This window comes from Dendrobates tinctorius, unplaced genomic scaffold, assembly GCF_039654945.1.
Source record: "Dendrobates tinctorius isolate UK_male_01 unplaced genomic scaffold, ASM3965494v1 ptg000070l, whole genome shotgun sequence".
Taxonomy (NCBI): Eukaryota; Metazoa; Chordata; class Amphibia; order Anura; family Dendrobatidae; genus Dendrobates; species Dendrobates tinctorius.
In genome coordinates, this window is record NW_027361738.1 from 47,679,445 (window position 1) to 47,692,609 (window position 13,165).

Sequence of the window (13,165 nt, forward strand, 5' to 3'; positions counted from 1 at the left end):
TTCTATCAGGCGGGTTTCAGTGCTGGCGGCCCTATCCTGCCGAGCTCCGTTCCTCATTTTCCATAAGGATAAGATGGTGCTCAGACCAGCCCCTCCTTTTTGCCGAAAGTCGTGTCCTCTTTTCACATTAATGAAGATGTTGTCTTGCCTTCTTTTTGTCCAACGCTGGTGCACCGTGTGGAAAAGGCTCTTCACACGTTAGACCTGGTAAGAGCCCTCCGGAGGTACGTGTCGAGGACGGCACCCTTTCGCCAGACGGACACGCTGTTCGTGCTCCCTGAAGGGCGCAGGAAGGGACTCGCTGCCTCAAAATCGACCATAGCCAGATGGATTCGTTTGACCATTCAGGAGTCCTACCGCATTAGAGGCGCGCCGATTCCAGCAGGTATCAGAGCGCACTCTACTCGGGCAGTGGGCGCCTCTTGGGCGCTTCAGCATCAGGCTTCGACGGAACAGGTTTGCAAGGCAGCAACCTGGTTCAGCCTGCACACATTTGCCAAACATTACAATATCCATACTCAGGCCTCGGCGGATGTGAGCCTGGGTAGAAGGATTCTCCAAGCAGCGGTGGCGCACCTTTAAACAAGAAGTGCATATAGCTTGGATCGGTGAGTCAATCTCCCACCCAGGGACTGCTTTAGGACGTCCCACAGTCTCTGTGTCTCCAATTGAGGCGAAGGAGAAACATGGATTTTTGTTATAATTCACAGTACAATCCTTTTCTCCGAGATGGATTTTTATATACTTTCAGCAATCGAAAGTATATAAAAATCACTTAAAAAAAGGGTGAGAAGCTAGCACTGCTTATGGTCAGAACGCAACACATAAAGTGCATATGCACATATTGATTTCTAACTGTATTTCAAAATGAGACATTTAGCAAAAAATTGATCAATTATTTGAGCCATGCCAAGGCATTCTCATATGGGGCAGTCCTACTCTATGTTTTTTATATTCGCTGTGTCATAACAGCCTCCTAAATGTATTAAAAGCAAGACCACCTTAAATGCAAACTGTACCTGAAGCGTTTCTGAGTCACTCCCATGGAGCCAGAAAATGGCACAGCGAATATAAAAAGCGTAGAGTAGGACTTCCCATATGAGAATGCCTTGGCGTGGTGGGTGGCTCAAATAATTGATCAATGCTACCTATTGGGATAGTATCTTGGAGATGGGAATACCTCCTTTAATCACATTCTTTGGAGAATATTTGATTTTTAATTTTCCCTATCTCTATTTGTATCTAAAATAAAAAAGTCCTGAAATCTGTCAGGTTTCGCTCTGACCCTCATATTAGACGGACACTTCTGTTCTGCACAGAGTCCAGATGTCGGCTCATGAAAGCTAACACAATGTCTGTCTATGCACAATAGGTGGCGTCACGGCTCACTTCCTTTCTTTCCATAAGGAATGACCTCTGAACTGATCACTAACCATGTCTAGAAGGTTCTCCCATCGAAGTCTTTGCCTATTTTTTCCTATGATCCGTAACCAATCTCATAGAAACCTATGCTACAGCAATGCCATGTGCATTGGGCAATTATCCTAGCGAATCAGCAGAACTATACTACATTCCTAATTGGAGGTATTTGCTAATGTTATTATTCTTACACCTACTACATATTGGGATAGGATCTTGGAGATGGCAATACCCCTTTTGCTTAGTACGTTACATGGAACAACACTATAGTGCCCAGCACAGGAGCCGCTACGTGGACAGGAGTAGGTACACAACAGAGAAGGCAGCAAAGTTGGCTTGCCAAGTTCTGTGACTTCGACCAGATGAATGGCGACGTTCCAGACCTTCAACGATCAAATATTTAGTAGCCTATCCTAAGAAATTTGTAAATATTCGGAACTGTGAAAACCCCTTTAAAACAGGCTGTAACGGAACACAAAAAATTATATAGCAGCCCTTTTTTCTGTCTGATTTGAGAACCGGATCCAAGTGGATCCTGTTTTTGTACTATGGAAGTGAGCATAAACAAGGAAAGACAGGGTTGACAGCTTTTGCATCCTCTTTTAAAGCGCCACTCCAGCATATTGTTTTTTATCCCTTTGTTAGGGATCACGTATGTGAGTGTAATGCATATATTTCATACTTGCTGGTTGGCGTCTTGTTTTCAGCTTTGCTACGGTCACTCCAGCATCACGGAACAGCTTTTCTAACAAGTTGCATGTCTGTGTCTGGAAGTCTTTTTCTCAGTACAAGTGTACCGCCTCGGATCCAGGCTGCAAGCCCTCATTGTAGGTTACCTTAGACTTACACTGAGAAGATTTTTTTAAAAAGTGACCTCCGCCACACATAGCAACCACTTTGTGATTTGGCCTGTCACAATTGTAGTCACACGGGGCTGAAAAAGGCTGACGTTTGTAACTATGTGCATTACACTCCCATTCGTTATCCCTAAAAAAGGGATACAAAAACACCCCCAAAATGCTGTGGTGGAGCTTTTAAGGAACACTTAGCATAGAAAATACACCCACAAAAAATAGCCAAGTAAATCTCCTCCTATTCTTTCATCCTATTTTATCTTTGCAGTAAAATTGTAATAATAAAAAAGTCTTCATTACATTTGACAACTGCATTAAAAATGTACTACGTATTCCAGGAGCACATAGGGCGACTGTCTGCGGCAGGAGCTTCCTCCCCTCTGCCTTGATTTAGTGATGCTCTTTGATCCCCTCCCTTCTTGCGGAGGGCAAGATTTTCTCCCATTCACTTGTAGCATTCATTACTGAGCATGGCCGCGGAGCGGCGCTGTCCGATCTTCATACACTGTCAATTACTTGTGATCGCAGCGCCGGGTGTGTACTGATTGTGGGGGTGTCGGTAACCCACGATCTGATATTGCGTGCCTTAGTCCCGAGTAGCTCACAATTCAGTATGTGTTTTGCTTTATAGGAGTGTAAGCAATTTGGTTTCTCTTTTCAGGTCATGATCAGGAGTTAACCCACTGCTGCACACATCCCACCCAGCGTCTTGTAGTGACGTCTTCCCGTGACACCACTTTCCGGCTGTGGGATTTTAGAGACCCTTCAATACATTCTGTGAATGTTTTCCAGGGCCACACTGAGTAAGTACAAACCAGTTGGATACCAGCGACCAGACAATAATGGCATGTGTAATTGATCGTGGCGTTAAAAATATTATCCAAAGCTTACTGCGCCCCCCCCCCCAACAAAAATCCTTCTTCTTAGGTCTTGCATGTAGCTTGTTGACTTAATGGCATCCTGTCCGATTGGTTTGGAGCCACTAAACCAACTACCTGATGTAAAGACCTGTCCATATTAAAACCAGCTGTTCCAGCATTACTGAGATGAGTGATAATCTGGAGCTCGTCCGGGAGATTAGTTCTGTGCCAACAGGTGCTTGCACATTGCATGTGATCAGTACACTTGATTTCAGTGCAGTCGCACCAATAACTCCTCTCCCGTGTAATGCATAGTCCTTTTCACTCATTGTTCCATTTGGACTTGGGTGTGTTTGGAAAGAAGACCCTAGCTGTGTTACAAGAAACTGGTGGTATAGTTGCCCCAAACATAGTGCCAGCAGCCATATAACTCCAGCTAAGCGAAAAAAAAAATCCCACAAGGATGCGGCATTATTTAAAGCATCATTCCAGTGTTGTTTTTTTTATTACACAGCTGGAGTGGTGCTTTAAATGTAAGTTCCCTGTGCCCTGTCTGATTCTCGCCTGCCGTCACCTTCATCCGTGTCGCTCTGGTCGGTCTCTGGCGAAAAGTGACTTGCCGGCAGCTCCAGTGTTTCATGGAGAAGCACGGAGGTCACTTTACGATATAAGAATCTCTTTCTGGCCTCGTTCTGACTCTCATAGACTTGATTTGAAGTGTTGTGATGTAGCGTCTGACTTCTGGCCAGTCAGAAGCTGCGGTCACAAGATACATACAGTGGGGAAAAAAAGTATTTAGTCAGCCGCTAATTGTGCAAGTTCTCCCACTTAAAAGATGAGAGCGGCCTGTAATTGACATCATAGGTAGTCCACAACTATGAGAGTCAAAATGAGAAAACAGATCCAGAAAATCACCTTATGGTGGAAAATAAGTACCTAAAAACACAAGATTTCTGGCTCTCACAGACGTGTAACTTCTTCTTTAAGAGGCTCCTCTGTCCTCCACTCACTACCTGTAGTAATGGCACCTGTTTGACCTTGTTATCAGTATAAAAGACCACAAGTCCACAACCTCAAACAGTCATACTCCAAACTCCACTATGGTGAAGACCAAAGAGCTGTCGAAGGACACCAGAAACAAAATTGTAGCCCTGCACCAGGCTGGTAAGACTGAATCTGCAATAGGCAAGAAGCTTGGTGTGATGAAATCAACTGTGGGAGCAATAATAAGAAAATGGAAGACATACAAGACCACTGATAATCTTCCTTGTTCTGGGGCTCCACGCAAGATCTCACCCTGTGGGGTCAAAATGATCACAAGAACAGTGAGCAAAAATCCCAGAACCACATGGGGGACCTAGTGAATGACCTGCATAAAGCTGGGACCACTGTAACAAAGGCTACCATTAGTAACAAACTACGCCACCATGGACTCAAATCCTGCAGTTACAGACGTGTCCCCCTGCTTAAGCCAGTACATGTCCGGGCCCGTCTGAAGTTTTCTATAGAACAGGGGTGGGCAATTAATTTTCCCAAGGGGCCACATGAGAGACTGGCACTGCTGTGGAGGGCCGAACCAATCGGCTGAACCTAAAAGGGTGGACCGAAACCAAAGGTGAATTTCATATTAAATGTATATTCAGTGTAATAATGTAATATTGTTTTCTAATATACTTCAATGAAAAATTCCTTAAAGTACCCTCTACATTTTGACTTCCTGTCTTTTTTTTTTTTTTTTTTTTTTTAACATCCCATGACCTTTTGTTTTGATATTCACCAGTGCATGCTGGGATACTCTAATTATCAGTCATCAGAGGGCAGAAGCTGCAGTCACTGCCGCAGACTCTGCTCCCCCTCTTAAATGAGGCGCCATCAGTGATGTCTGTTTTGGAGGCTCGGCTAGTCCTGTTCACCTGACAATGCGTTGGTTGTAAATTGTGATGTATTCTCAGTATGAGCTCCTTGTGCTATATTCCTTTGAATGCACAGTGACAGTGCGCTCCCTTGCTTGCTCTAAGGAGAAGAGATGACCCGGCAGGGACCACTCCAGTCTCTGAAACAGATGATGCTTCTTTTCATTGTGGGGAAAGCAGCTGTGGCAGTGACCGCATCCTCATCCCCCTGACGATGTCCTGTGTGAGTACCCCAAAATGCACTGGGATTCTCAAACAAATGTCGTTGGAAGTAAAAAAAAAAAAAAAACCCACAAGCAGACAGGAAGTTAGAGTAGATAGGGAATGGTAGAAACTACTGAAATATATTAGAAAAGTGATTGGATTATTGAATTAAATTTAGTATGAAAGTCACCTTTGGTTTCGATCACCCTTTAAAATTCTGCATAATATTAATTTTATCACTTTTTAAAAAGCAGTTGCTTATGTGATGAAGTTTACATGAGCGTATAAAAAAAAATATCATGATTTTCATCCAAAAAAAGACAATTTTCCATCTGTATTGTCATCTGTATGGCATCCATTTTTAGACGACAGAAGTGAATACAATTTAAAAGAAGAAATACAGTGTCCTGTGTTGGTAATGGAAAGGTATTCGTAAAAATCGGATGCTATAGAGATGATTCATATAGCATCAGATTTTTTAATTTTTGCACACCCATAGACTTCAACAGGTGGAACATTGGAAAAAAGTTATTCTTCCACCTCTATTCCACATGCATAGATCCACATCACATTTGGGGCAGGGTTGGGAAATCCTTACTGCAGCCTATGGAGTGGATGTGATAAGCCGTAGATCACAGGGGGGAACACTGGGGGACTTAACCCTTACCACTCCTGCACGGACATACAACAGGACAAGCTGGGAGCAAAGAAGGAGGTAAGGGTTAACCCTCACATACAGAGGTGAGGGGGCAGCAGAGTACATAGTGGGGGCAGAAGAGCAGTTTGGGGACCACACAGAATATCCCATCTGCAGGCTGCATGTAGTGGAGGTGAGGGGGCACTTCACTGCTGGACCCCATATTCAGTAGGAATACTCAGCCCCAGTGTTTTATCTCCTATCAGCTGCCAGGAAGATCCAGGGAGATTTAAGGCCCTTTTACATTTAGCGATGCACCAGCGATCCGACCAGCGATCCCACCCGGTCAGGATCGCTGGTGCATCGCTAAATGATCGCTAGTGAGCTTTCATACAGAAAGATCTCACAGCAATGCAGCAGCGACGCAGCGCACGATACTTACCATTCACACACAGCGATCCAGACGTCCTCCCGCCCGCCTCCACGCGTCGCTGGACCTCACAGCAGGAAGTCTCAGCAGGAAGCAGACGACGAGAAATGGAGCCGGACATTCTCGCGCGATCAGCGATGGACAGCGGGGGAGCCGGTCGCTGGTAAGTATCACACATAGCGATATCGCTAGCAATATCGCTATAACGTCACAAAACCAGTGACGTTTTAGCGATATTGCTAGCGATATCGCTTAGTGTAAAACCCCCTTTAGTGGCTACTAATTAGCTGCTCTCCCTGAACATAATTAGCAGTCCTACAACTTTCATTCCACAGTATGAAAGGAGGCAACGCAGCTGCTGTGACCTACTCAGCACAGCAGACACACAATGCTGCCTCCCAGGTGGTATGTGGGCTCCTCTTAGAAATTACTTGCCCATTATCTGCAGCAGATGGGTGTTGTAGTCCCTGATTCCCTCCTCCTGTCCTTACTGCTCTGCCTCCTGCACAGGTTTCACCAGCTATCTGCAAGCCAGGAACTGAGCAGCCCCGCATCCACCAATGAGAAGATGGGGATGGGGCTACAATCGCTTCTGAGAAAGATCAGAATACTGTATCAGCGGGCCGCACAGAAACATTCAGGGGGCCGGATGTGGCCCATGGGCCGCAGTTTGCCCAGGCCTGCTATCGAGCATTTGGATTATCCAGAAGAGTATTGTTAGAATGTCATATGGTCTGATGAAACCAAACTAGAACTGTATGGTAGAAACAAAACTTGCCATGTTTAGAGGAGACAGAATGCTGAGTTGCATCCAAAGAACACCATACCTACTGTGAAGCATGGGGGTGCCAACATCATGCTTTGGGGCTGTTTCTCTGCAAAGGGATCAGGATGACTGATACGTGTACATGAAAGAATGAATGGGGCCATGTATCGTGAGATTTTGAGTGCAAACCTCCTTCAGCAAAGGCATTGAAGATGAAACGTGGATGGGTCTTTCAGCATGATAATGATCCCAAGCACACCGCCAGGGCAATGAAGGAAAAAAGCATATGAAGGTCCTGGAGTGGCCTAGCCAGTCTCCAGATCTTAACCCCATAGAAAATCTTTGGAGGGATTTGAAAATCCATGTTGCCCAGCGACAGGCCCAAAACATCACTGCTCTAGAGGAGACATGCATGGAGGAATGGGTCACCATACCACCAACAGTGTGTGCCAACCGTTCTGAAGACTTATAGAAAACGTTTGACCTCTGTCATTGCCAACAAAGGATATATAACAAAATATTGAGATTAACTTTTGTTAATGACCAAATACTTATTTTCCACCATAATTTGCAAAATAAATGTTGACAAATCTTTGTTTTCTCATTTTGACTCTCATAGTTGTGGTCTGCCTGTGATGTCAATTACAGGCCTCTGTCATCTTTTTAAGTGGGAGAACTTGCACAATTGGTGGCTGACTAAATACTTTTTTTCTCCATGGTTTATACTTCAAAATGGAACTAGAATACAGCAGGCAATGTTGCACATCAAAGCAGTGAAGTGTGTACACTTATATTGCACCCATCGCCGATCAGTGGAAGTTAGGACGGCTCATTTTACAGAGTGGGCTGCATAGCTGCTGACTGTAGACACTAGCAGAGGCAAGGAAGGGATCACACTCACGACTTTTCAGGAGCGATCCCCTTTCTCAAACATTCGCTATGTACTCGATGCAAGAAGAAAACTGTTCAGCTCTCAATCATGATGATCAATAGATGTATATTTTTATTTTGATCCTTAAAAAGCATACACATTGAAATATGATAAATGTGCATAGGGTAAGAGGGAGATGCCATTAAAACCCAACGTGCTTCCAACGCTAACTACCTTCTTAATCCTTGTTAATTATACCTGGGTTAAGAATGCAGTTGGCGTTCGAAACAGTGAAAACTTTAGATTTTGTGGAGTTTCTGCTTCCTGCAATTCATGGGCATGTCATTGGATTCACATCACTGAACGCTAGGGTATAAATGAGTCTTCTGTAGTATATAAGTTATTATAAATCTGGTTGTGCAGTCATACGTGGATGTCTTTCCTGTATGTAGTCTTCATTTGTATATTTGTCTTCGTGTCCTAAATTCAAGGGTGCTGTTGGTTTTTTTTTCCCCCTAAAAATTCCGGTCTGATGTTTTTCCAGGGTTTTTTGCGTTTGGTCTAAATTCAGCATGTTCTAGTTATGGAATTTTTCTGTGCGTTTTCATTAGAATACACACAAGTGTGAACAATAGTTGCAAAAGATGCATCAAGATCATAGCCATGAAGAAAAAAAACTGTAAAAATAAAAAAAAGACAAAGCTAAATGGGCTGTTAGTATAAAACAAAGCCTTTCCATGTGTCCCTTAAAGAAGCCCTTCTCCCGTCAAAGGTATATATCCTCTTAAAATATTTTGATCATCATATTATATAGCTCTGTGTACTTACAATTGCTCATTTTGCTTTTCTACCCAGCTAATTCTTCTCTTTTCTCTATGTAGAAACAGGAAGTCTCTTGTCCCTGCATTTATCATTCCCATCTTCACCTCCTGACCCAGCTGCTCCCTCCTCCCGCCTCTGCCAGGGAGTTTTGTTATGACTCATGCAGGAAAAATTGACCTCCTGTCTCTACATAGAGCTTAGAAGAATTCAGCTAGTCTGTTTTCAATCACATGATGTCATAGACCTGATGGAAAAAAGAATTTGCTGGGTAGAAAGGCAAAATGAGCAATTGTAAGAACACAGTGCTATATAATATGATGACTGACATATATTAAAAGGATTAACATTTTGGTGGGAAGAGGAGGGCTTCTTTAAAGGGACACTTCCATCCCTCCTACTGTAGAGTGCCATCAGTTAATAATTACTGGGGGTCTTACCTTTTGGACCTCTCCAGTCATATGAATGGAGGAATCGCAGTGCTCTTTCACAGTTTCTCCCTGTACAGCGGTACTCAGTCACCTGGTTGCTTCAGAAACTGAAGCGAATCCCATTTCAATAGAGCCATGCTGCAGCGGGTGTTCAAAAATGCCCCTGTGCTAAAGAAAAGCTGTGAAGGGGTTGCAGCGCTGTGCCCCCTTCATTCCCAGGGTCATTAGGGCTCCCTGAGGTCAGAACCCCATTGATTATTTAAGGGGCTTTCTGGATGTCTGTTTTTCATCTCCATCAGCTCCGTTGGGTTAAAATAATAAAGTCTGAAATTACTCTACCCTCACCAGGTCCAGTGCTTCCTTTATACTCCGGTCATTGTTGACACGCTGCAGAGGTGACATCACAACTACAACACATGTGACTGCCAATCACTGGGTTAAATACCGTGATGTCCAGTGATTGGCTGTAGAGGTTTTATTTGCTGTAGTCGTGATGTCACTCATGCACCTAGTCAAGAAGAACAGGAGCAGCAACAAAGAGGCATCACTGGACCACTGGCATCATTGGACCTGGGGAGGGAGAACAAGACCTGAGTCTATCATTTCAACCTAATAGATGCTGTGCTGGGGATTAAATGTTTAGATGGGTATTGGTACATGGTTAAGCTATGGCTTAAGGGGTGATATCGGGCATATATGGACGGTGTGTTTTCTTATAAGAGCGCACTTTCTGCAGCTTACGGCTACTCTAAATGGTCACAGCCCCCCCGACGAAGCCCACGCGAAACGCGCGTAGGGGCTACACGTGTGGCATACTAATCAGCTATGGGTAAGCGGTTTTGAACAGGTTTTTCATTATGTGGCCTCCAGACTAAGATTTTGAGCTATTATGTTGTGATGGTTTATTACTGTGAGGGGGTCACTTTGTGGGATTCTCTGGATATCTGAAAGAAAGACTTTAAGCACTGGCACTTTACTTATCTCTGCATATCCATTATACACATTCCATTGCTGTTAGTATTGCTACATGTGTGTTTTTTCTGTACCTGAATTCCTTATCATATGGAGCTCTTTTATTATGTGACCCGTCTTTATGTACTTCATTGTCTATATTATTAACTTTTCAGAATAAAACTATTTTTTTATATTATCCTTGGTGGATGTCTTTACTCCATGTGTTTTTGTATACAAAGGCAACTCTAAATGGGCCTGTCCAGCTGGTAAGCAACTGCCGATCGATCAGTCGTCGGTTATTGGACTGTTGAACCTGGCCGGCCACGTTTCTATGTACGCTGAATGGTGGCTAATGTGATTGTTCTGTGCTTGTACCACGTCATGTTCTCGGCAGCTCATCTCCTGATGACACGGGGCGAAGTGCTGGCGAGAACAATGCTTTTTAAGCAAGCTGAAAAACAATCAAGCCTAATCAACGAGCAGTCTGCTCATTTGTCAGATGGTTGCCGGCCTGGTATGACTTGCCAATAGTCGGGATGGAGAGTTCCTTGATTCCCCTGGTGTAAATGGGCTATTACTGTAAGGAAAAGCCAAATATCTAGAAATCTACAAATGCAACGTTTTCTTAGACTGAAGCAAGCGTGATTTGCGTCCATTGTAATGAATCAACCCAGCTGCTCTATACCGTAAGCTTCGAGGGTGATCGTGATTTATAGCAAATTCTCCTATGATGCCATTTATAAATGCATGAGTTTTGTAAAAAAAAATAAATTAAAATGCAATAGCCTAAAATGTAACAATAAGTACAATAGATCCTCGTAAAACATTGTCCTCTGCAGACGAGTGGCTTTTCTCTGTCCATATACTATAGTCTTCCTTTTTTTTCTCTGTGACCTTTCCAGTTGACCCTAAAACAACTATTTTTTCTCCTCTAATCTCCGCCATTTCCATATACCTTTTCATGCACATTAAGCCACTTCCCCAGAACCCACCTATGGACTTTATTTCACTCTGTAATACATTTAGATTTAAAACTGTCCTGTAGGGATTCCAATTTCTAAATCCCTAAGCTTATTACTCGGGTCTAAGTAATACTTGTGAGCTGGAGTGGGCTATCTGAATGGAGATTTGCAGCTGAAATATGACTTCTATGGCCCGTGTGAATGCACGGCTTGCCTTTTCATGATTTCATTGCTACTATATCTTAATAAAGAGCTTTTCTTAAGAGTGTCTGCAGCTGTGCGATAAGACCCGAGCGGCGGCACGCTGCGGACGTATGCACAAATTTTTAACAAGCCTTCAATCTGTCCTGCGTTGGCCCATTAACTAGACTATTAATATATGATTGGGCACATTGTTTACTGAGGCAGCAAGTCTTTAATAAAAAAAGAAAGAAAAATAAGATTATAATGGTTCCATTAAAATAATGAGCAAATAGTTATGACTTTGCAAAGACAAAAATTGTCTGATTTTTTTTTTTTTTTGTTTTTTTTTTCTTCTGTTCCAGCAGATGGCGCTGTAAGACTTTCACTAGGCGCTCGGCCTCTTACTGAGTCTAGATATTTCATATATCTGTAATACTAAGGGAGACATACGCTTCCTCTGCTTTGGGAAGACTCGCCTTATTTACACCCATTAATGAAAACAAACGGGTTTGTGGGTTTAGGAGGGATCAAGGTGCGAGAAGGCTCCGGTGGTTTACAAGGCACCGGAGTATTCGCAGAGTCAAAGGTTACGCCATTTAGCTTTGTTATGTTTAGTCTGTAGAGCTGGGAGACAAATCTCGCCCATATTCCGCAAATCCGGTACACACAGGCTTTGGCTGGGGTTTATTTTGTTGGAATCTACAAAAACATTTTTTATTCCCATTTCTAAAAGTCATACGTCTTTGTTGAAACCTGAAGTTTAAGCTTAAAGGGAAAGTGTCGTCAGAAAATGACCTATTTCCTTAAGCTTTTCATGTGTTTTTCCCCCTTTTTATTTGTGTCTTCCTTTTTGTTTCCTTATTGTTTCCTTATTCCAAAAGCAATAATTTCATTTTTTCATTTTGCTTTGCCACAGTCATCATAGCAATCATTTGACAAATTGTTCTTTTTTTGATTGACACAATTCACTTTACTACACTGCTCAAAATAATAAAAGGAACACTAAAATCCCACATTCTTAGATGTCACTGAATGAAATATTCCAATTGCAAATCTTTATTCATTATATGGTGGAATGCGTTGAGAACAATAAAACATAAAAATGATCAATGTTAGTCAAAATTGATATCCCATGGACGTCTGGATTTGGAATGATACTCAAAATCAAAGCAGAAAATCAAATTACAGGCTGATCCAACTTCAGTGGAAATGCCTCAGGACAAGGAAAAGATGCTCAGTAGTGTGTGTCGCCTCCATGTTTTTATATGACCTCCCTACAATGACTGGGCATGCTCATGATGAGGTGTTGGATGTTCTCCTGAGAGATCTCCTCCCAGACCTGGATTAAAGCAACAGGAAACTCTTGGACAGTCTGTGGTACAACATGGTGGTGTTGGATTGAACGAGACATGATGTCCCAGATGTGCTCGATTGGATTCAGGTCTTTGGGACTTGCAGGTCAGTCCATAGCATCAATGCTTTCATCCTGCAGGAACTGCTTACACATTTTAGGCACATGAGGCCTAGCATTGTCATGTATCAGAAGGAACCCAGGGCCCACTGCACCAGCATATGGTCTCACAATGGGTCTGAGGAGCTCATTCCAGTACCTAATGGCAGTCAGGGTAGCTCTGGCTAGCCCATGGAAGGCTGTGCGGCCCTCCAAAGAAATTCCTCTCCACACAATTATTGACCCTCTGCCAAAGTGGTCATGTTTCGTGTGTTGCAGGCGGCAAAACATTTTCCACGGCGTCTCCAGACTCTGTCACGTCTGTCACATGTACCTAGTGTGAACCTGCTCTTATCCGTGAAGAGAACAGGGCGCCATTGTCAAATCTTTAAATCTTGGTGTTTTCTGGCAA

General features: G+C 43.3%; 1 protein-coding gene across 3 annotated transcripts in view; it reads left to right on the forward strand.

Annotated features, from left to right (window-relative positions):
* Positions 1-13,165, forward strand: part of WDR37 (WD repeat domain 37) — a 199,328-nt gene that overhangs the window by 139,277 nt on the left and 46,886 nt on the right. For all 3 annotated transcript variants that reach the window (XM_073581641.1, XM_073581640.1, XM_073581642.1), the window contains one exon: positions 2,935-3,076. In XM_073581641.1, the coding sequence (XP_073437742.1) occupies positions 2,935-3,076 (142 nt within the window). The remainder of the gene's footprint in view (positions 1-2,934; positions 3,077-13,165) is intronic.